Below are 24,429 nucleotides of genomic sequence, written 5' to 3'. Positions count from 1 at the left end.
GGCTGAAGGCTGGACTGGGCTGTGAGCTGGACTGGGCTGTGAGCTGGACTGGGCTGTGAGCTGGACTGGGCTGAGGGCTGGACTGGGCTGTGGGCTGGGCTGAGGGCTGGACTGGTCTGTGAGCTGGACTGGGCTGAGGGCTGGACTGGGCTGTGAGCTGGACTGGGCTGAGGGCTGGACTGGGCTGAGGGCTGGACTGGGCTGAGGGCTGGGGGCTGAGGGCTGGACTGGGCTGTGAGCTGGACTGGGCTGAGGGCTGGACTGGGCTGAGGGCTGGACTGGGCTGAGGGCTGGACTGGGCGGTGAGCTGGACTGGGCTGAGGGCTGGACTGGGCTGAGGGCCGGACTGTGCTGAAGGCAGGACGCTGTGTGACTTAAGGACTGCAGGCTAAATGTCACCCTGTGAAGCAGAGAGGCGGCCAGACTGCCCCCAGAAACATTTTACATGATTGTGGCGTCCCGACACTGTACTGTGCTGGCTCGGATATGTTATTTTCACATTGTCATTTCAAATATGGTTCCAGCAGCTATGGTGGAATGCGTAGGCAGGCCAGCCCAGTACAGCTCAGTTTGGCTCGGCTCCATTTGGCCCAGTAGTGTGGAAATGGTATTGGTGCTTGGGTGTCGGTGGGACAAAGCCACATCAAAGATATAAAAACATGTGGGGAGAAGAAAGGCATCCAGACACAATCTTTAGGTTCGGAGTTATAACACTGAATAATGTCTCATGGTCTCGGTCTTTATCAATGTCTATGTTATTCTTTCAGTTTAGTTTAATGACACCTGCTCTGTGTTCCCATGGTGAAATTGTCTCCTAAACAGTGTTTGGTACTCAGTATAACCTTTTCAAATGCCACGGTGACCAGATTGAACATTTTCCCCTGTTCTTTCATTCCTAAGTGTTTTTGATCCAGGGAGAGACGGAGAGACAGACAGAGTGAGACTGGTGACAGTGAGGGAATGGAAAGTTCCGGTTGGTGAGGAGAGGAGATGGACAGAGACTGAAGCAGAAAGAGAGAGGAGAGAGAGAGAAACAGCCACACCCTCCACAGTGCCCTCTGTCTCTAATAACCAATCTGTCACTCCAACAGCACCAAATGACATTAGTGTCACGCCCTGATCTGTTTCACCTGTCCATGTGCTTGTCTCCACCCCCTCCAGGTGTCGCCCATCTCCCCATTGTCCCCACCCCCTTATGTTTGTCTGTTGCCGGTTCGTCTGGTTTGTCAAGTCAACCAGTGTTTTTTTCTCAGCTCCTGCATTTCCCAGTCTGTCTTTTCTCGCCCTCCTGGTTTTGACCCTTGCCTGTCCTGTCTCTGAGCCCGCCTGCCTCACCACTCTGCCTGTCCTGTCTCTGAGCCCGCCTGCCTGACCACTCTGCCTGTCCTGTCTCTGAGCCCGCCTGCCTCACCACTCTGCCTGTCCTGTCTCTGAGCCCGCCTGCCTCACCACTCTGCCTGTCCAGTCTCTGAGCCCGCCTGCCTCACCACTCTGCCTGTCCTGTCTCTGAGCCCGCCTGCCTGACCACTCTGCCTGTCCAGTCTCTGAGCCCGCCTGCCTCACCACTCTGCCTGTCCTGTCTCTGAGCCGGCCTGCCTCACCACTCTGCCTGTCCTGTCTCTGAGCCCGCCTGCCTCACCACTCTGCCTGTCCTGTCTCTGAGCCCGCCTGCCTCACCACTCTGCCTGTCCTGTCTCTGAGCCTTGCCTCACCACTCTGCCTGTCCTGTCTCTGAGCCCGCCTGCCTCACCACTCTGCCTGTCCAGTCTCTGAGCCCGCCTGCCTCACCACTGCCTGTCCTGTCTCTGAGCCGGCCTGCCTCACCACTCTGCCTGTCCTGTCTCTGAGCCCGCCTGCCTCACCACTCTGCCTGTCCTGTCTCTGAGCCCGCCTGCCTCACCACTCTGCCTGCCCTGTCTCTGAGCCGGCCTGCCTGACCACTCTGCCTGTCCTGTCTCTGAGCCCACCTGCCTCACCACTCTGCCTGTCCTGTCTCTGAGCCCGCCTGCCTGACCACTCTGCCTGTCCTGTCTCTGAGCCCGCCTGCCTGACCACTCTGCCTGTCCTGTCTCTGAGCCCGCCTGCCTCACCACTCTGCCTGTCCTGTCTCTGAGCCCGCCTGCCTCACCACTCTGCCTGTCCTGTCTCTGAGCCCGCCTGCCTCACCACTCTGCCTGTCCTGTCTCTGAGCCCGCCTGCCTCACCACTCTGCCTGTCCTGTCTCTGAGCCCGCCTGCCTCACCACTCTGCCTGTCCTGTCTCTGAGCCCGCCTGCCTGACCACTCTGCCTGTCCTGTCTCTGAGCCCGCCTGCCTGACCACTCTGCCTGTCCTGTCTCTGAGCCCGCCTGCCTCACCACTCTGCCTGTCCTGTCTCTGAGCCCGCCTGCCTGACCACTCTGCCTGTCCTGTCTCTGAGCCCGCCTGCCTCACCACTCTGCCTGTCCTGTCTCTGAGCCGGCCTGCCTGACCACTCTGCCTGTCCTGTCTCTGAGCCCGCCTGCCTCACCACCTGCCTGTCCTGTCTCTGAGCCCGCCTGCCTGACCACTCTGCCTGTCCTGTCTCTGAGCCCACTTGCCTGACCACTCTGCCTGTCCTGTCTCTGAGCCCGCTTGCCTGACCACTCTGCCTGTCCTGTCTCTGAGCCCGCTTGCCTGACCACTCTGCCTGTCCTGTCTCTGAGCCTGCTTGCCTGACCACTCTGCCTGTCCTGTCTCTGAGCCCGCTTGCCTGACCACTCTGCCTGTCCTGTCTCTGAGCCCGCTTGCCTGACCACTCTGCCTGTCCTGTCTCTGAGCCCGCCTGCCTCACCACTCTGCCTGTCCTGTCTCTGAGCCCGCCTGCCTGACCACTCTGCCTGTCCTGTCTCTGAGCCCGCCTGCCTCACCACTCTGCCTGTCCTGTCTCTGAGCCCGCCTGCCTCACCACTCTGCCTGTCCTGTCTCTGAGCCCGCCTGCCTCACCACTCTGCCTGTCCTGTCTCTGAGCCCGCCTGCCTCACCACTCTGCCTGTCCTGTCTCTGAGCCCACCTGCCTCACCACTCTGCCTGTCCTGTCTCTGAGCCCGCCTGCCTCACCACTCTGCCTGTCCTGTCTCTGAGCCCGCCTGCCTCACCACTCTGCCTGTCCTGTCTCTGAGCCCGCCTGCCTCACCACTCTGCCTGTCCTGTCTCTGAGCCCGCCTGCCTCACCACTCTGCCTGTCCTGTCTCTGAGCCCGCCTGCCTCACCACTCTGCCTGTCCTGACCCTGAGCCTGCCTGCAGTCCTAAACCTTTGCCCCACTACTCTGGAATATCGACCCCTGACTGCCTTGACCTGTCGTTTGCCTGCCCCTGTTGCTGTAATAAACATTGTTACTTCAACACAGTCTGCATTTGGGTCTTACCTTCAAACCTGATAGTTAGATGAAACTATTAAACTGAGATCAGCTGTGATCTTTCCATACCAATAAATGTCATCCGACAGCTACAGTAACCTGTCTTATTCTCCTCCACTCACATGATATTCCTCTCTCTCTCCCTCCATCTACTCCCTCTCTCCTTCTGTCTCACGCGTCATTTAGCCCCCTCTCTCCTTCTGTCTCACTAGTCATTTAACACCCTCTCTCCTTCTGTCTCACTAGTCATTTAGCCCCCTCTCTCCTTCTGTCTCACTAGTCATTTAGCCCCCTCTCTCCTTCTGTCTCACTAGTCATTTAGCCCCCTCTCTCCTTCTGTCTCACTAGTCATTTAGCACCCTCTCTCCTTCTGTCTCACTAGTCATTTAGCCCCCTCTCTCCTTCTGTCTCACTAGTCATTTAGCACCCTCTCTCCTTCTGTCTCACTAGTCATTTAGCACCCTCTCTCCTTCTGTCTCACTAGTCATTTAGCCCCCTCTCTCCTTCTGTCTCACTAGTCATTTAGCACCCTCTCTCCTTCTGTCTCACTAGTCATTTAGCCCCCTCTCTCCTTCTGTCTCACTAGTCATTTAGCACCCTCTCTCCTTCTGTCTCACTAGTCATTTAGCACCCTCTCTCCTTCTGTCTCACTAGTCATTTAGCCCCCTCTCTCCTTCTGTCTCACTAGTTATTTAGGACCCTCTCTCCTTCTGTCTCACTAGTCATTTAGCCCCCTCTCTCCTTCTGTCTCACTAGTCATTTAGCACCCTCTCTCCTTCTGTCTCACTAGTCATTTAGCACCCTCTCTCCTTCTGTCTCACTAGTCATTTAGCCCCCTCTCTCCTTCTGTCTCACTAGTCATTTAGCACCCTCTCTCCTTCTGTCTCACTAGTCATTTAGCACCCTCTCTCCTTCTGTCTCACTAGTCATTTAGCACCCTCTCTCCTTCTGTCTCACTAGTCATTTAGCACCCTCTCTCCTTCTGTCTCACTAGTCATTTAGCCCCCTCTCTCCTTCTGTCTCACTAGTCATTTAGCCCCCTCTCTCCTTCTTTCTCACTAGTCATTTAGGACCCTCTCTCCTTCTGTCTCACTAGTCATTTAGCACCCTCTCCCCTTTCTGTCCTCCCAGACCCCACAGTTGATTTTGACTGTGTAACAAATCACATTCTAATACACAGTCAAACACAACCCATAATTATAAACACACGACCAGGGGGTCCGAAATGAAGTGGCCAAGAAAAGCTGCTGAGTCATGGTGCCATTATTTATGTAAGTCACCTGTTTCTCTGAGGTCAACCTCCAAATAGGTAGCCTTGTCCCAGATCTGTTTGTGCTGTCTTGCCAACTCCACGTGACAATGACGATCGGAATGACTTAGGAGTTGAAAAGTCAGCACAAACAGATCTGGGACCAGACTACAGGACAGACATTCTAGAAGCCTTTTCTTCTTAGCATTACTAGTACAGAAGATTAATTTAAAGAAGTCAGAGAACTCAAGAGCATCATTTCAGGTCCAACAGCACATGCTGTTGTCCCCAGATCAACCTGCTTGTTGGCAGGGAATCTTTTCCATGATACGATGTGCTACTCTAGCGTTTCCGTGGTGATGATGCTACTCTGCCGTCTCTGTTCAAAGGTCCTGTTCCAAAACTGTACTACTCAATTAGTACTTACTTCCTTGCTTGTTCCCTCCCTAAAAATAATCCCTAATCTGAAATGAGAGGTGACATCAAGGGGTTTCCATAACACAGCTTTCACCAATGTAGTGTCATGTCAGATCAGTGGTTACTTCAAGGGAGAAAGGAAGGAATGTATTTCTAAACTATTTCAACTAGGTTCTGCAAGAATGTAGAGCCAAATATAGCTCCTGTTTCGAAGTCCTTAGTGAGTCTCAGATTCTCTCCGGCATATTTGTCATTTCAGGGTCAGTGGGAAAGCAATGACAGAAGAGATCTGGGCCTGAATCGGTGGTGTTGACACTGCTGTTCTGGTGGGAATGTGAGAGGAGCAGACTACAGCCTTTAGCCAAGGTCAGATAAACACAGAGACAGGAGCCATAGAGGAGCCATAGAGGAGCAGACCAAGGTCAGATAAACACAGAGACAGGAGCCATTTTTAGCCAGCCAAGGTCAGATAAACACAGAGACAGGAGCCATAGAGGAGCAGACTACAGCCTTTAGCCAAGGTCAGATAAACACAGAGACAGGAGCCATAGAGGATAAACACAGCAGACTACAGGCCTTTAGCCAAGGTCAGATAAACACAGAGACAGGAGCCATAAACACAGAGACAGATAAACACAGAGACAGGAGCATAGAGGAGCAGACTACGGCCTTTAGCCAAGGTCAGATAAACACAGAGACAGGAGCCATAGAGGAGCAGACTACGGCCTTTAGCCAAGGTCAGATAAACACAGAGACAGGAGCCATAGAGGAGCAGACTACGGCCTTTAGCCAAGGTCAGATAAACACAGAGACAGGAGCCATAGAGGAGCAGAACAAAATACTTGTTATTCATTTATAATTGTTATTCCTTCATATTTGTGAAGAGCTATTTATATCTCCCTCAGCACATAGTGGTCAGTTCATGTAGAAAATACTACAGTGAATACTACGGTATTATGGACAAACAAACACCGTAGTAAATGCAAAACACTACTGTCCGTAAAAAAATTTTTAAAGAGTAAATACTCCATATTTAATTTGCATATACTCTGCCCATTCCCCTCCCCCATATCACAATGTGTGCCTCCCATAAGTGAGAAACCTACATGCCAAATATAGGCCATATTGTGTTCCCTACAGGTTATAGAAAAGAGCAGAAGCCCTGAACTATCTGTTCAGAACCCAGTCTTACAAACCTACCTACCTATTTTAGTATTTCTCCAGTAAGTTCCAGAAGGAGAAAGCTTCCACCTACATGTAAGTGCTAGGAGGCATTGCAGGTCTCTCTCCTCCATGATTACCTGGGTTACAGGGGTCGCTGATGTCAGGGGTGGAGGTAGGGGGTTCACCAGGGAGGGATGGAGAGGAGGTGAGGGAGACAGGTCGGCCCGACTTGTCACCCTCCTGGGGGCGACTCTTGGAGGTCTCGATGCCTTTGACTCTCCGTGCATGGCGGTTGCCTTTGTAGTGGGCTTCTGCCTGGCTCTGGAGAGAGAGAGAGGAGAGAAAGAGCGAGTGAGTGAGTGAGTGAGTGAGTGAGTGAGTGAGTGAGTGAGTGAGTGAGTGAGTGAGTGAGTGAGTGACATTATGAAATCCATGTACACAAACAACAAGTGTGTGGTTAAACTAGGCAAAGAATACACACATTTCCTCCCACAGGGCAGTGGGGTGAGACAGGGATGCAGCTTAAGCCCCACCCTCTTCAACATATATATCAACGAATTGGCGAAGGCACTAGAAAAGTCTGCAGCACCCGGCCTCACCCTACTGGAATCTGAAGTCAAATGTCTACTGTTTGCTGATGATCTGGTTCTACTGTCCCCAACCAAGGAGGGCCCACAGCAGCACCTAGATATTCTGCACAGATTATGCCAGACCTGGGCCCTGACAGTAAATCTCAGTATGACCAAAATAATGGTGTTCCAAAAAAGGTCCAGTCGCCTGGACCACAAATACAAATTCCATCTAGACACCATTGCCCTAGAGCACACAAAGAACTATACATACCTTGGCCTAAACATCAGTGCCACAGGTAACTTCCACAAAGCTGTGAACGATCTGAGTGACAAGGCAAGAAGGGCATTCTATGCCATCAAAAGGAACATAAAATTTGACATACCAATTAGGATCTGGCTAAAAATACTGAAATCATTTATAGAACCCATTGTCCTTTATGGTTGTGAGGTCTGGGGTCTGCTCACCAACCAAGAATTCACAAAAATGCAAAAATATATTCCGTGTACAGAAAGATGAACCTGGAGAAGAGTCCCCTAAGCAAGCTGGTCTTGGGGCTCTGTTCACAAACACAAACACATCACACAGAGCCCCAGGACAGAAACACAATTAGACAAATCATGAGAAAACAAAAAGATAATTACTTGACACATTGGAAAGAATTAACAAAAAAACAGAGCAAACTAGAATGCTATTTGGCCCTAAAAAGTTAGTACACAGTGGCACAATACCTGACCACTGTGACTGACCCAAACTTAAGGAAAGATTTGACTATGTACAGTGAGCATAGCCTTGCTATTGAGAAAGGCCGCAGTCGGCAGACATGGCTCTCAAGAGAAGACAGACTATGTGCACAATGCCCACAAAATTAGGTGGAAACTGAGCTGCACTTCCTAAACTCCTGCCCAATGTATTAGAGACACATATTTCCCTCAGATTACACAGATCCACAAAGAATTAGAAAACAAACCCAATTTCCGTGAACTCCCATATCTACTGGGTGAAATATCACAGTGTGCCATCACAGCAGCAATATTTGTGACCTGTTGCCACAAGAAAAGGTCAACCAGTGAAGAACAAACACCATTGTAAATACAACCCATATTTATGCTTGTTTATTTTCCCATTTGTACTTTAACCATTTGTACATCGTTACAACACTGTATATATACATAATATGACATTTGTAATGTCCTTATAGTTTTGGAACTTCTGTGAGTGTAATGTTTAATGTTCATTTGTATTGTTTATTTCACTTTTTTATATTATCTACCTCACTTGCTTTGGCAATGTTAACATATGTTTCCCATGCCAATAGAGTCCCTTGAATTGAATTGAATTGAATTGAGAGAAGGTGTGTCGCTCTTTAAATACAGGGCTGGAGAGCTGCTGACAGCTGCAACAGACAGGTGATGAGAAGAATAGAGAAATCAAGAGGCACAGCACACCACACCACACCACACCACAACACACCACACCACAGCACACAACACCACAGCACAGCACAGCACAGCACACCAAACCACACCACACCACACCACAGCACAGCACAGCACAACACACCACAGCACACCACAGCACAGCTCAGCACACCACAGCACAGCACAGCACAGCACAGCACAGCACAGCACACCACAACACACCACAGCGCACCACAACACACCACAACACACCACAGCACACCACAACACACCACACACAGCACAGCACACCACACCACACCACACACAGCACACCACACCACATCTCATCCCCGGCTTACTAGGAGCTCAGGCCAGGGGCTCAGGCCAGGGACTCAGACCTGGGATAGATAAGCTCGGCAGGGAAAGAGAGGAGGGGAGAGGAGAGAGAGGAGAGGGGAGGGAGGTGAGAGGGGAGTGGAGAGGGTGACCTTGCTGGAGAGGTGGAGGGATGGTGGCTTGGACATGGCTGGATGGACAGCAGAAGGGATGGCTATGTGGTTGGGATGGCTGAGAGGGGAGGAGAGGGGAAGGGGAGAGGCAGCTTTGGCTGGATAGCTGGACCACAGGCTCAGTTATTGGGATGGCTGGGGACAGACAGGGAGAGGTGAGAGTGGAGAGGACTGGTGGAGTGGAGTGGAGTGGAGTGGAGTGGAGTGGAGTGGAGTGGAGTGGAGAGGCTGGTGCTCCTGTGGTGTGGATGGCGCTGGCACTAGCCTTTTGGTCAGGGCGTCAGGTATGTCCAGTCCCTGCTGGGTCCATTGACGTGACAATGACATGGGAGTTATTAAGGCAGCACAAACAGATGAGGGAGTCAGGCTAGGCCGGATGGTTATAGCACTATCCCCTGTGGTCAGGGCATCAGGTATGTTCTGTACCCGGTGTGCCCGGGCACCAACCAGCCAGTTATCTCTTTAAGGCTGTAATTGCTGACATCATGTCAGTGATTCTCTCATTAACACAGGTGTGAGTGTTGCGGAGGACAAGGCTGGAGATCACTCTGTCATGCTGATTGAGTTCAAATAACAGACTGGAAGTTTCAAAAGGAGGGTGGTGCTTAGAATCATTGTTCTTCCTCTGTCAACCATGGTTACCTTCAAGGAAACATGTGCCGTCATCATTGCTTTACACAAAAAGGGCTTCACAGGCAAGGATATTGCTGCCAGTAAGATTGCACCTAAATCAACTATTTATCGGATCATCAAGAACTTCAAGGAGAGTGGTTCAATTGTTGTGAAGAAGGCTTCAGGGCGCTCAAGAAAGACCAGCAAGCGCCAGGACCATCTCCTAAAGTTGATTCAGCTGTGGGATCGGGGCACCACCAGTACAGAGCTTGCTCAGGAATGGCAGCAGGCAGGTGTGAGTGCATCTGCATGCACAGTGAGGCGAATACTTTTGGAGGATGGCCTGGTGTCATGAAGGGCAGCAAAGAAGCCACTTCCCTCCAGGAAAAACATCAGGGACAGACTGATATTCTGCTAAATGTACAGGGATTGGACTGCTGAGGACTGGGGTAAAGTCATTTTCTCTGATGAATCCCCTTTTCGATTTTTTGGGGCATCCGGAAAAAAAGCTTGTCCGGAGGAGACAAGGTGAGCTCTTCATGTAATTGTCAATAAAAGCCTTTGATACTTGCCTGTAATTATACTTCAGTATTCCATAGTAACATCTGACAAAAATACCTAAAGACACTGAAGCAGCAAACTTTGTGGAAATTAATATTTGTGTCATTCTCAAAACTTTTGGCCATGACTGTAGAATAGTGTAGGGTAGTGTAGTGTCTTGTATTGTATGGTAGTGTAGAGTAGGGTTGGTGTAGGGTATGGTATGGTAGTTTAGAGTAGTGTATGGTATGGTAAGGTAGTGTAGTGTAGGGTAGGGGTGGGGAGCTTTGCAGAGACTGGCGTTGAGGGTGAGTGGGGTGCTGAAATCCTTCTCAGGTCCATTTCCAAGCTAGCTGTGGATCGGGGGTCATAGTTGGCCACCCAGAGGTAGATTACGTAACTCTTTATTGGTCAGTGTCAATATTTACCAGCATGTTTATGTGTCATACTTGTATGGCTGAGAGGTCCCGTTCTGGGCTATAAACAATGAACTTATATCCAGCATGGAACCTGGGCCCTGCAGGGGCAGGAAAATATTTACATTATGTGGAAGGCATCAGCAAATGACGGACATATTATGTATGGCTCTGGGAGACATGTAACTTGGGGAGGCTTGTGGCGGAAGAATCAGAATTAGTTGTGTAACATAGATAATTAAGATGTGTTGTGTCTTTGGCAATGCCGGATTAAGTGATATGACATGCTATTCTATAAAATCCTTTCTCTGTAATTAATATTACCTGATTGAGCTAATCATGTAAATGTTATTAACTAGAAAGCCGGGGCACCACGAAAGAGTGTTTATAGAGCTGTTATCTTCCGAATAAACTCTGAAAGACTTAATATAATACTGTAATAATACTGTAATATTTTACATCAATAGCAGTCAATATTAATCGTCACCTAATTTCAGTCTCATCTGAACATTGTCTTCACAAACCCTGGCTAACAAGTTGAATCAGCAATACAAAATTGGTTTTAATTGTTTATTTACTAAATACCTAACTAATCACACAGAATTACATATACACAGAATTAATCATACCTTGATTGATTGAAGACTGAGGAAGAAAGGGAGAAGATGTGCTATCGTAAATACAGTATCTTATGCATTCTAAATTACCGCCCATTTTGAAAAGGAAAATGCAATAAATATTGACTCTGAGCTGCGCTTTGGTAGGTTGGTCGTAGATGCTGGCCGTGTTGGCCAAAAGAGATCATCCTGTCCTCGGAAGAATGTCACTGGTGGTAAATTGGGTACGTTGTAGTATCGTCGTTGTGTGGTAGACTGGATACGTTGTCCGTCCTTTCCTAGCCCACGTTTACAGCTGCTGTTGCTAACTCAACGGCTAGGATGTCTCACTTCTTTGGTGAATAAGAGTTCAAAGTTCATACCATTCACAACCAAAGCTCACGCTGAGGTTGGCTTAGTTCTGTAGTTGGCATGTTAGTCCTTTTCAACGTATGGACCGTCGTCCTATTGTCCTCAGAACAGATGGTTACATTTTCGTCAAGGCTTTATATAGTGGAGGGAGATGAGGGTGTGTTTCATAGTTTATAACCCATGTCTCTTCACAGGGGCGGGCCACTGATTGAGCAGAGCTCTAACTTAATGAAAACCCAAATCTCTCATTTGGAAGCTAAAATTACATTTAATCTTTTCACAAATAGTGTCACATTTCAACAATTAAATTGCACAACAATTCAATGTGAATCTGATAACTAGAATGTGTAGACTTTCCCAGATACAGTTTATGTTGTCCTGTCATCAGTCATAATGTTTCAGATGACAACTGAACTGACATCATATTCATTAAGTACCAACGCATATTTTCAATTGGTTCTATTACCGAAATATGGTTCCTTTCCCCCCACTTGTTTGATGTTCACAGACTCTCTATGTTTAACAAAGGCTGTTCAACAGTCCTTCAGTAGAGTCAAGAGAGAGAGGGGAGAAAGGTATTTATGGGGGGGTCATAAACCTTACCCACAGGCCAACATCATGACAGATGTCTTATCTGCATAACATGCTTATGTGATATACTCGTTGTTAGAATGTTTGTTTGTTGGCAGTTGCACTTCTTCAGCTGGGGCCCAGTCACCTGGGGCCCAGAGAGGGGAGAGGTCAGGCTTGTCTTTCACATGTCCCTGGTGCTATGCAGAATATCAGAAAGGGAAGAGGACAAGAGAGAACATTGTCTTCATATGTGAATGTGTTACCTATTCTTAAACCATGTGAAGGGATGACGTGATTAATGGGGAACCACTTCCTTGTCTCCACAATGTCTGTGCGCCAGTCACTCCCTTCTTTGGCATTGTGGGGAGGTGTATGGCAGTGTCTGGAACCATTGTATGTCCTCTCTGATGTTGCCCTTATCCTGGGATAGTGTATGACCTAGAGGCTCACTCCCCTCAGTGAGCTTGGAGTGTTATAAAGAAGGGGTTTTACTTGAGATGGGAGTATCTGGAGTTGACAATTGATTTATGCCATTGGTCGAGTTAGTATTTTTGTTTTATGAGTACCAGGATTGAGATCGGAACCTCATTTTAGGGGCCAAACTGAATGATAATATATAGCGAATGCTATCTGGCTACGGGATACTGCTTTCTCATTTATAAAGTCTCACCTTGTGACCCGTTCCAAACATCTGTGGTTTGTTATGTCGACTAGGGGGTGGATCTTTGCTATAAAAGATCTCAGTAGCCTTTGTGTTGGCGCTCTCAATGGATCATCAGAGATGGTGATTCGTCGACCAGCCATCGCTATTGCAAAGCTCTCACTATTAAAGATTTAGTTTAAGTATAACTCTGACTTGTGTGATAAGTTTGTCTCTCCTTATTTAATAGTAAAGAAATTAACCACCACAGGCTACACACTTCGATCTTGTCTGTTTAGATAAGGTCAAATGTGATGTCAAACATGTATGTATATTTCTTTCCCAGAACACCATTCCACTCGGTCAGGGCGGATACTCGGTCAGGGCGGATACTCAAAACTAATTTGACTGGGTCAACCACAATATGTTTTTAAAAAGTTCCAGAGTTTTACCAGCAGAGCCACACAGGATCTTGAGTGTCTTATGGAGGGCTCTACCTCTGTAGGCTGTTCAGTAATACTAGATGTGGGTTACTGGACACTCCCTCCAGGTGTGTTATGGGACACTCCCTAGCCTGCGTGTGGGTTTGTGTGCAGCAGGAAAATCTGCGGATACTATGCCCATAACAGCCAAGGTCCAATACTCCGCTATAGGCCAACAGACTAAAGGGACTTTCTATTGATGGATACACTGATAGTGTGATTTGCTACAGTAAGATAAAGAGAGGCCTTCTAAAGCATTCAGAGAATGTTGGTGATGCAAGACATTAAACCATTTTTCTTTGCTTTAAAAAAAACATATGTTGCATTCATGCACACTGCATTACAACATCACACATCAAGATAAACCTATACCCTATGTTTGGCTTTTGCACATTAAAAACACTTGGAGATAAACTATACCATATGGGTAGACAGATGAAAATTCTGTTTTTAGCAGAGTGGATGATTCACATTAATCAGACTATAGAAGAGTAGGTGTTCTAAAAACCTGATGCTGCTGCACAGAGACTTCTTGTGTGTCACAAATGGCACCCTATCTCCTAGGTTACTGGCCTAACGCTCTAACCACTAGGCTACCTGCCTCCCGAGACTGCAATGTCATTGGGTATGCTTATGTGAAATCAGTTTCCATACCCCCAAGAACATCCTAAGTAAACTTTCCCATGTTGATCTGGGGGAGAGAAAATCCTATTTCATGCTCTCAGCTTGCTGTCTCTTTGCCAGGCCGTCATTGTAAATAAGAATTTGTTCATCTTAATTGACTCAAACAATTGCCTAGCAACACTCTAGGGCCATATCTTCAGCACTGTACTACAGACCTGGGTTCAAATACTATTTGAAATCATTTAAAATAGTTTATCTGTGCTTGATTGAGCTTACCTGTTGCATTGGAATAAATAGAAAATACAAAAAATACAAAATACAAAATCTTGCCCATCTTGCACGCCAGGCAGGCAACAGCAAACACATTCAAATATTTCACATGGTATTTGAACCCATTTCTGCTGTACTACATCTCACACACAACTCTCACTTGGGCTCGAAAAAACAGACTCCAATGAGGCCCCCACTGGCAAGTCACAACATAACACAAACAGAAGCACCAAACACGACAGAAACACAAATAGATACATGCATCCCCTCCATGGTGTCACCACTATTCCCCCCAGAAAAATAAACAAAGAGATAAAGAATAGCAAAAAGAAAAATAGCCATCTAAACAGAGTGTATATAGTGGTAGTAGGTGTCCTGTATGGTGAGTTGTGGTAGGAGCTGTTGTGAATGGTGGGTTGTGGTAGTAGGTGTCCTGAAAGGTGAGTTGTGGTAGTAGCTGTTGTGAATGGTGGGTTGTGGTAGGAGCTGTTGTGAATGGTGGGTTGTGGTAGTAGGTGTCCTGTATGGTGAGTTGTGGTAGGAGCTGTTGTGAATGGTGGGTTGTGGTAGTAGGTGTCCTGTATGGTTGGTTGTGGTAGGAGCTGTCCTGTATGGTGAGTTGTGGTAGGAGCTGTATTTTATGGTGAGTTGTGGTAGGAGCTGTCCTGTATGCTGAGTTGTGGTAGGAGCTGTAATTTATGGTGAGTTGTGGTAGTAGCTGTCCTGTATGGTTGGTTGTGGTAGGAGCTGTCCTGTATGGTGGGTTGTGGGAGGAGCTGTCCTGTATGGTGAGTTGTGGTAGTTGTTGTCGTGTATGGTGAGTTGTGGTAGTAGCTGTTCTATATGGTGAGTTGTGGTAGGAGCTGTCTTGTATAGTGAGTTGTAGTACTAGCTGTCCTGTATGGTGAGTTGTGGTAGGAGCTGTCCTGTACGGTGAGTTGTGGTAGTTGTTGTCGTGTATGGTGAGTTGTGGTAGTAGATGTCCTGTATGGTGCGTTGTGGTAGTTGTTGTCGTGTATGGTGGGTTGTGGTAGTAGCTATCCTGAATGGTGGGTTGTGGTAGTAGCTGTTGTGTATGGTGGGTTGTGGTAGTAGCTGTCCTGTATGGTGAGTTGTGGTAGTAGGTGTCCTGTATGATTGGTTGTGGTAGGAGCTGTCCTGTATGGTGGGTTGTGGTAGGAGCTGTTGTGAATGGTGGGTTGTGGTCGTAGGTGTCCTGTATCGTGAGTTGTGGTAGGAGCTGTTGTGAATGGTGAGTTGTGGTAGTAGGTGTGCTGTATGGTTGGTTGTGGTAGGAGCTGTCCTGTATGGTGAGTTGTGGTAGGAGGTGTATTTTATGGAGAGTTGTGGTAGGAGCTGTCCTGTAAGGTGAGTTGTGGTAGGAGCTGTATTTTATGGTGAGTTGTGGTAGTAGCTGTCCTGTATGTTGGTTGTGGTAGGAGCTGTCCTGTATGGTGGGTTGTGGTAGGAGCTGTCCTGCATGGTGAGTTGTGGTAGTTGTTGTCGTGTATGGTGAGCTGTGGTAGTAGCTGTTCTATATGGTGAGTTGTGGTAGGAGATGTTGTGAATGGTGGGTTGTGGTAGTAGGTGTCCTGTAAGGCGAGTTGTGGTAGGAGATGTTGTGAATGGTGGGTTGTGGTAGTAGGTGTCCTGTATGGTTGGTTGTGGTAGGAGCTGTTGTGAATGGTGGGTTGTGGTAGTAGGTGTCCTGCATGGTGAGTTGTGGTAGGAGCTGTCTTTTATGGTAATTTGTGGTAGTAGGTGTCCTGTATGGTTGGTTCTGGTAGGAGCTGTCCTGTATGGTGGGTTGTGGTAGGAGCTGTCTTGTATGGTGAGTTGTGGTACTAGCTGTCCTGTATGGTGAGTTGTGGTAGGAGCTGTCTTGTATGGTTAGTTGTGGTAGTTGTTGTCGTGTATGGTGAGTTGTGGTAGTAGCTGTCGTGTATGTTGAGTTGTGGTAGTTGTTGTCCTGTATGGTGAGTTGTGGTAGTAGATGTCCTGTATGGTGCGTTGTGGTAGTTGTTGTCGTGTATGGTGGGTTGTGGTAGTAGCTATCCTGAATGGTGGGTTGTGGTAGTAGCTGTCGTGTATGGTGAGTTGTGGTAGTAGCTGTTGTGTATGGTGGGTTGTGGTAGTAGCTGTCCTGTATGGTGAGTTGGGGTAGTTGTTGTGTGTATGGTGAGTTGTGGTAGTAGCTGTTCTATATGGTGAGTTGTGGTAGGAGTGGTAGGAGCTGTTGTGAATGGTGGGTTGTGGTAGTAGGTGTCCTTATGGTGAGTTGTGGTAGGAGCTGTTGTGAATGGTGGGTTGTTGTAGTAGGTGTCCTGTATGGTGAGTTGTGGTAGGAGCTGTTGTGAATGGTGGGTTGTGGTAGTAGCTGTCCTGTATGGTGAGTTGTGGTAGGAGCTGTTGTGAATGGTGGGTTGTGGTAGTAGGTGTCCTGTATGGTTGGTTGTGGTAGGAGCTATCCTGTATGGTGAGTTGTGGTAGGAGCTGTATTTTATGGTTAGTTGTGGTAGCAGCTGTCCTGTATGGTTGGTTGTGGTAGGAGCTGTCCTGTATGGTGAGTTGGGGTAGTTGTTGTCGTGTATGGTGAGTTGTGGTAGTAGCTGTTCTATATGGTGAGTTGTGGTAGGAGTGGTAGGAGCTGTTGTGAATGGTGGGTTGTGGTAGTAGGTGTCCTGTATGGTGAGTTGTGGTAGGAGCTGTTGTGAATGGTGGGTTGTTGTAGTAGGTGTCCTGTATGGTGAGTTGTGGTAGGAGCTGTTGTGAATGGTGGGTTGTTGTAGTAGGTGTCCTGTATGGTGAGTTGTGGTAGGAGCTGTTGTGAATGGTGGGTTGTTGTAGTAGGTGTCCTGTATGGTTGGTTGTGGTAGGAGCTGTCCTGTATGGTGAGTTGTGGTAGGAGCTGTCTTTTATGGTGAGTTGTGGTAGTAGCTGTTCTATATGGTGAGTTGTGGTAGGAGTGGTAGGAGCTGTTGTGAATGGTGGGTTGTGGTAGTAGGTGTCCTGTATGGTGAGTTGTGGTAGGAGCTGTTGTGAATGGTGGGTTGTGGTAGTAGGTATCCTATATGGTGAGTTGTGGTAGGAGCTGTCTTTTATGGTGAGTTGTGGTAGTAGCTGTTCTATATGGTGAGTTGTGGTAGGAGTGGTAGGAGCTGTTGTGAATGGTGGGTTGTGGTAGTAGGTGTCCTGTATGGTGAGTTGTGGTAGGAGCTGTTGTGAATGGTGGGTTGTTGTAGTAGGTGTCCTGTATGGTTGGTTGTGGTAGGAGCTGTCCTGTATGGTGAGTTGTGGTAGGAGCTGTCTTTTATGGTGAGTTGTGGTAGTAGCTGTTCTATATGGTGAGTTGTGGTAGGAGTGGTAGGAGCTGTTGTGAATGGTGGGTTGTGGTAGTAGGTGTCCTGTATGGTGAGTTGTGGTAGGAGCTGTTGTGAATGGTGGGTTGTGGTAGTAGGTATCCTATATGGTGAGTTGTGGTAGGAGCTGTCTTTTATGGTTAGTTGTGGTAGTAGGTGTCCTGTATGGTTGGTTCTGGTAGGAGCTGTCCTGTATGGTGGGTTGTGGTACTAGCTGTCCTGTATGGTGAGTTGTGGTAGGAGCTGTCTTGTATGGTGAGTTGTGGTAGTTGTTGTCGTGTATGGTGAGTTGTGGTAGTAGCTGTCGTGTATGTTGAGTTGTGGTAGTTGTTGTCCTGTATGGTGAGTTGTGGTAGTAGATGTCCTGTATGGTGCTTTGTGGTAGTTGTTGTCGTGTATGGTGGGTTGTGGTAGTAGCTATCCTGAATGGTGGGTTGTGGTAGTAGCTGTCGTGTATGGTGAGTTGTGGTAGTAGCTGTTGTGTATGGTGGGTTGTGGTAGTAGCTGTCCTGTATGGTGAGTTGTGGTAGGAGCTGTTGTGAATGGTGGGTTGTGGTAGTAGGTGTCCTGTATGGTTGGTTGTGGTAGGAGCTATCCTGTATGGTGAGTTGTGGTAGGAGCTGTATTTTATGGTTAGTTGTGGTAGCAGCTGTCCTGTATGGTTGGTTGTGGTAGGAGCTGTCCTGTATGGTGAGTTGGGGTAGTTGTTGTCGTGTATGGTGAGTTGTGGTAGTAGCTGTTCTATATGGTGAGTTGTGGTAGGAGTGGTAGGAGCTGTTGTGAATGGTGGGTTGTGGTAGTAGGTGTTCTGTATGGTGAGTTGTGGTAGGAGCTGTTGTGAATGGTGGGTTGTGGTAGTAGGTGTCCTGTATGGTTGGTTGTGGTAGGAGCTGTCCTGTATGGTGAGTTGTGGTAGGAGCTGTCTTTTATGGTGAGTTGTGGTAGGAGCTGTCTTTTATGGTGAGTTGTGGTTGTAGGTGTCCTGTATGGTGGGTTGTGGTAGGAGCTGTCCTGTATGGTGAGTTGTGGTAGTTGTTGTCGTGTATGGTGAGTTGTGGTAGTAGCTGTTCTATATGGTGAGTTGTGGTAGGAGTGGTAGGAGCTGTTGTGAATGGTGGGTTGTGGTAGTAGGTGTCCTGTATGGTGAGTTGTGGTAGGAGCTGTTGTGAATGGTGGGTTGTGGTAGTAGGTATCCTTTATGGTGAGTTGTGGTAGGAGCTGTCTTTTATGGTGAGTTGTGGTAGTAGGTGTCCTGTATGGTTGGTTCTGGTAGGAGCTGTCCTGTATGGTGGGTTGTGGTAGGAGCTGTCCTGTATGGTGAGTTGTGGTAGTTGTTGTCATGTATGGTGAGTTGTGGTAGTAGCTGTTCTATATGGTGAGTTGTGGTAGGAGCTGTCTTGTATGGTGAGTTGTGGTACTAGCTGTCCTGTATGGTGAGTTGTGGTAGGAGATGTCCTGTACGGTGAGTTGTGGTAGTTGTTGTCGTGTATAGTGAGTTGTGGTAGTAGCTGTCCTATATGGTGAGTTGTGGTAGGAGCTGTCTTGTATGGTGAGTTGTGGTAGTTGTTGTCGTGTATGTTGAGTTGTGGTAGTTGTTGTCCTGTATGGTGAGTTGTGGTAGTAGATGTCCTGTATGGTGCGTTGTGGTAGTTGTTGTCGTGTTTGGTGGGTTGTGGTAGTAGCTATCCTGAATGGTGGGTTGTGGTAGTAGCTGTCCTGAATGGTGAGTTGTGGTAGTAGCTGTCATGTATGGTGAGTTGTGGTAGTAGCTGTTGTGAATGGTGGGTTGTGGTAGTAGGTGTCCTGTATGGTTGGTTGTGGTAGGAGCTGTCCTGTATGGTGAGTTGTGGTAGGAGCTGTATTTTATGGTGAGTTGTGGTAGGAGCTGTCCTGTACAGTGAGTTGTGGTAGGAGCTGTATTTTATGGTGAGTTGTGGTAGTAGCTGTCCTGTATGGTTGGTTGTGGTAGGAGCTGTCCTGTATGGTGAGTTGTGGTAGTTGTTGTCGTGTATGGTGAGTTGTGGTAGTAGCTGTTCTATATGGTGAGTTGTGGTAGGAGTGGTAGGAGCTGTTGTGAATGGTGGGTTGTGGTAGTAGGTGTCCTGTATGGTGAGTTGTGGTAGGAGCTGTTGTGAATGGTGGGTTGTGGTAGTAGGTGTCGTGTATGGTTGGTTGTGGTAGGAGCTGTCCTGTATGGTGAGTTGTGGTAGGAGCTGTCTTTTATGGTGGGTTGTGGTAGGAGCTGTCCTGTATGGTGAGTTGTGGTAGTTGTTGTCGTGTATGGTGAGTTGTGGTAGTAGCTGTTCTATATGGTGAGTTGTGGTAGGAGCTGTCTTGTATGGTGAGTTGTGGTAGTTTTTGTCGTGTATGTTGAGTTGTGGTAGTTGTTGTCCTGTATGGTGAGTTGTGGTAGTAGTTGTCCTGAATGGTGAGTTGTGGTAGTAGCTGTCATGTATGGTGAGTTGTGGTAGTAGCTGTTGTGAATGGTGGGTTGTGGTAGTAGGTGTCCTGTATGGTTGGTTGTGGTAGGAGCTGTCCTGTATGGTGAGTTGTGGTAGGAGATGTATTTTATGGTGAGTTGTGGTAGGAGCTGTCCTGTACGGTGAGTTGTGGTAGGAGCTGTATTTTATGGTGAGTTGTGGTAGTAGCTGTCCTGTATGGTTGGTTGTGGTAGGAGCTGTCCTGTATGGTGAGTTGTGGTAGTTGTTGTCGTGTATGGTGAGTTGTGGTAGTAGCTGTTCTATATGGTGAGTTGTGGTAGGAGTGGTAGGAGCTGTTGTGAATGGTGGGTTGTGGTAGTAGGTGTCCTGTATGGTGAGTTGTGGTAGGAGCTGTTGTGAATGGTGGGTTGTGGTAGTAGGTGTCCTGTATGGTGAGTTGTGGTAGGAGCTGTTGTGAATGGTGGGTTGTGGTAGTAGGTGTCCTGTATGGTTGGTTGTGGTAGGAGCTGTCTTGTATGGTGAGTTGTGGTAGGAGCTGTCTTTTATGGTGAGTTGTGGTAGTAGGTGTCCTGTATGGTTGGTTGTGGTAGGAGCTGTCCTGTATGGTGAGTTGTGGTAGGAGCTGTTGTGAATGGTGGGTTGTGGTCGTAGCTGTCCTGTATGGTCAGTTGTGGAAGGAGTTGAAGGTTACAGGGTTGGAGTGAGTATGTCAGAAGTTCTATAGTGTGCTGTACCTCAGAGTTGAAAGACATTACAGGGTTAGAGTCAGAGTGAATATTCTGGGTGTTGGTAGGAGCTGTTCTGTACCTCAGAGTTGAAGCGTATCTGGCAGACGTTACAAGAGATGATGGGCCTCTTGGTTTTCACCAGTGGAATGCCGAAGGTATGGTTGATCACCGCCTTCTGCACTGGGTCCATCTGTGTGTGTGTGTGTGTGTGTGTGTGAGAGAGAGAGAGAGAGAGAGAGGATAATCATGAGACAGGGAAATTATGTATAGGCTACTGTACATCCCTGTCTAGTCCAGTGTCTAGTCCAGCGACCAGTCCAGTGTCTAGTCCAGCGACCAGTCCAGTGTCTAGCCCAGCGACCAGTCCAGTGTCTAGCCCAGCGACCAGTCCAGTGTCTAGCCCAGTGTCTAGCCCAGCGACCAGTCCACTGTCTAGCCCAGTGTCTAGCCCAGCGACCAGTCCAGTGTCTAGCCCAGTGTCTAGCCCAGCGACCAGTCCAGTGTCTAGCCCAGTGTCTAGTCCAGTAACTAGCCCAGTGTCTAGTCCAGTGTCTAGTCCTGAGTAGTACTCCAGACCAGTGTTAGAGCAGTGTTCTCCTGACCCTAACCTAACCCTGTTCACCTGACCCTTTATAGCCTAACCCTGTATAGCCTAACCCTGTTCATCTGACCCTGTTCACCTGACCCTGTTCACCTGACCCTGCTCACCTAACCCTACCATGACCATGTTAACCTAACCCGGTTAACTTGACCCTGTTCACCTGACCCTGTTCACCTGACCCTACCATGACCATGTTAACCTAACCCGGTTAACTTGACCCTGTTCACCTGACCCTGTTCACCTAACCCTGTTCACCTGACCCTGTTCACCTGACCCTACCATGACCATGTTAACCTAACCCAGTTAACTTGACCCTGTTCACCTGACCCTGTTCACCTGACCCTGTTCACCTGACCCTGTTAACCTAACGCTGTTAACCTGACCCTGTTAACCTGACCCTGTTCACCTGACCCTGTTAACCTGACCCTGTTAACCTGACCCTGTTCACCTGACCCTGTTAACCTGACCCTGTTAACCTGACCCTGTTAACCTAACGCTGTTAACCTGACCCTGTTAACCTAACCCTGTTAACCTGACCCTGTTCACCTGACCCTGTTAACCTGACCCTGTTAACCTAACCCTGTTCACCTGACCCTGTTCACCTGACCCTGTTAACCTGACCCCGTTCACCTGACCCTGTTCACCTGACCCTGTTAACCTAACCCTGTTAACCTAACGCTGTTCACCTGAACCTGTTAACCTGACCCTGTTCACCTGACCCTGTTAACCTGACCCTGTTAACCTGACCCTGTTAACCTGACCCTGTTAACCTGACCCTGTTAACCTGACCCTGTTAACCTAACCCTGTTAACCTAACGCTGTTCACCTGACCCTGTTAACCTGACCCTGTTCACCTGACCCTGTTAACCTGACCCTGTTAACCTAACGCTGTTAACCTGACCCTGTTAACCTGACCCTGTTCACCTGACCCTGTTAACCTGACCCTGTTAACCTGACCCTGTTCACCTGACCCTGTTAACCTGACCCTGTTCACCTGACCCTGTTAACCTGACCCTGTTAACCTGACCCTGTTAACCTAACGCTGTTAACCTGACCCTGTTAACCTGACCCTGTTAACCTGACCCTGTTAACCTAACCCTGTTAACCTAACGCTGTTCACCTGACCCTGTTAACCTGACCCTGTTAACCTGACCCTGTTAACCTGACCCTGTTAACCTAACCCTGTTAACCTAACCCTGTTAACCTGACCCTGTTCACCTGACCCTGTTCACCTGACCCTGTTAACCTAACCCTGTTAACCTAACGCTGTTCACCTGAACCTGTTAACCTGACCCTGTTAACCTGACCCTGTTAACCTGACCCTGTTAACCTGACCCTGTTAACCTGACCCTGTTAACCTGACCCTGTTAACCTGACCCTGTTAACCTGACCCTGTTAACCTAACCCTGTTAACCTGACCCTGTTCACCTGACCCTGTTAACCTGACCCTGTTAACCTGACCCTGTTCACCTGACCCTGTTAACCTAACGCTGTTCACCTGACCCTGTTCACCTGACCCTGTTAACCTGACCCTGTTAACCTAACCCTGTTAACCTAACGCTGTTCACCTGAACCTGTTAACCTGACCCTGTTAACCTAACCCTGTTAACCTAACGCTGTTCACCTGAACCTGTTAACCTGACCCTGTTCACCTGACCCTGTTAACCTAACCCTGTTCACCTGACCCTGTTCACCTGACCCTGTTAACCTAACCCTGTTCACCTGACCCTGTTCACCTGACCCTGTTAACCTAACCCTGTTAACCTGACCCTGTTAACCTAACCCTGTTCACCTGAACCTGTTCACCTGACCCTGTTAACCTAACCCTGCTAACTTGACCCTCCCTGTGTGTGTATGTGTGTGTGTGTGTTTGTCTGTGTGCAGCAGCCAAGCAGACCAAAGCATTATTTGACAACTGTTAAAGTACTACAGCTGTCATTACACTCTGTCATAACTGAAAGACTCCATACAGCTCTGAGACTCCAAAAAACTCTGAAAGACTCCAGAAAGTCCTAAAAGACTCCAAAAGCCCTGAAAGACTCCAAAAGCCCTAAAAGACTCCAAAAGCCCTAAAAGATGCCATAAGCCCTGAAAGACTCCAAAAGCCCTAAGACTTCAAAAGCCCTGAAAGACTCCAAAAGCCCTAAAAGACTCCAGAGTCCTAAAAGACTCCAAAAGCCCTGAAAGATTCAAAAGCCCTGAGACTCCAGAAAGTCCTAAAAGACTCCAAAAGCCCTGAGAGACTCCAGAAAGCCCTAAAAGACTCCAAAAGCCCTAAGACTCCCAAAGCCCCAAAAGACTCCCAAAGCCCCGAAAGACTCCAAAAGCCCTAAAAGACTCCAAAAGCCATGAAAGACTCCAAAAGCCTGAAAAGACTCCAAAAGCCCTGAAAGACTCCAAAAGCCATGAAAGACTCCAAAGACTCCAAAAGCCCTGAAAGACTCCAACAGCCCTGAAAGACTCCATACTGCTCTGAAAGACTCCAAAAGGCCCTAAAAGACTCAAAAAGCTCTGAAAGCCTCCAAAAAGCAATTGATTCAGCAGGCTACTGGCTGAATCAATTGCTGAAACACTACTGTAGCTCTGTTGGCATAACTCTTATAGATAACTGTGACACCTTTTGTAAACAGAAGATGCGCTCCGAGAATGACGGATTCCATCCAAATCATCTTGGTTCCTGGACCCTGTCCACGCGTTTCAAGGCTGCGTTGAGACAATGACTTAATAGTGACCCAAACCCTGCTCAGATAATCCCCACCATTGTGTTGCTGAGTTATAGTGTTGCTGCAAATGTACATTGTCCCAGGGGTGTTGGCAGTCATAATGTAAGTAACCTAATGTCTGTCCCTCTAACTCTCCCGAATGTCTCTGTCAGTTCTACAGCTATTGTCAGCAGTAATCGTGTGCCTCTGAACCTGAATTATACTGCTAGCCCTAGTATGAAACCCACTGTGTGAAGTTTACCCTGCAGCTCAAACATAAATATCAGATCAAACATAAATATCACTGTCATGCTTACCTCTGATAAGCCTCTCAGTAAAGTAATAAAAACAATCAAGAATCATAGAAAATAACTAAAAATAGCCCACATTAACCTATGTAGCCTAAGAAACAAGGTTCATGAAATCGATAACATGCTAGTAAGAGATAATATTCATATACTGACAAACAGGTTAACCTTCCTCACCTAAAGTCCATTCTTGATGGCAGTTGCTGTAGACCACCAATTGCTAACTGTCAGTATCTGGATAATACTGTATGTGTGAAATGCATGATCATTTATCAACAGAGAGGTATATTTTCTGGGTGATCCAAATATAAAAAGCTTCAATCTGTAACCAGTGCATGCAACCTGGTTCAGGTTATCAGGCAACCTACCAGGGTATTTACAAATGTATTGATCTCATCTTTACAAATCCGGCTAAAACATCTTAAATTAAATGTTGGGCAAAAAGGCGAACTTGGCTTCATCATTCATTGAATCAG

The 24,429-nt window shown here is 47.9% G+C and overlaps 1 protein-coding gene across 3 annotated transcripts in view; it reads right to left on the bottom strand.

Annotated features, from left to right (window-relative positions):
• The window catches only part of LOC118376212 (zinc finger protein 385A-like), a 219,607-nt gene that overhangs the window by 37,170 nt on the left and 158,008 nt on the right, over positions 1-24,429 (bottom strand). For all 3 annotated transcript variants that reach the window (XM_052484934.1, XM_052484936.1, XM_052484935.1), the window contains 2 exons: positions 20,422-20,532; positions 6,345-6,528 (listed from right to left, as the gene is read on the bottom strand). In XM_052484934.1, coding sequence (XP_052340894.1) covers positions 6,345-6,528; positions 20,422-20,532 — 295 coding nt within the window. The remainder of the gene's footprint in view (positions 1-6,344; positions 6,529-20,421; positions 20,533-24,429) is intronic.

This window comes from Oncorhynchus keta, chromosome 28 (assembly GCF_023373465.1).
Source record: "Oncorhynchus keta strain PuntledgeMale-10-30-2019 chromosome 28, Oket_V2, whole genome shotgun sequence".
NCBI classification, from domain to species: domain Eukaryota; kingdom Metazoa; phylum Chordata; class Actinopteri; order Salmoniformes; family Salmonidae; genus Oncorhynchus; species Oncorhynchus keta.
This window is presented reverse-complemented; position numbering and strand designations above follow the sequence as displayed.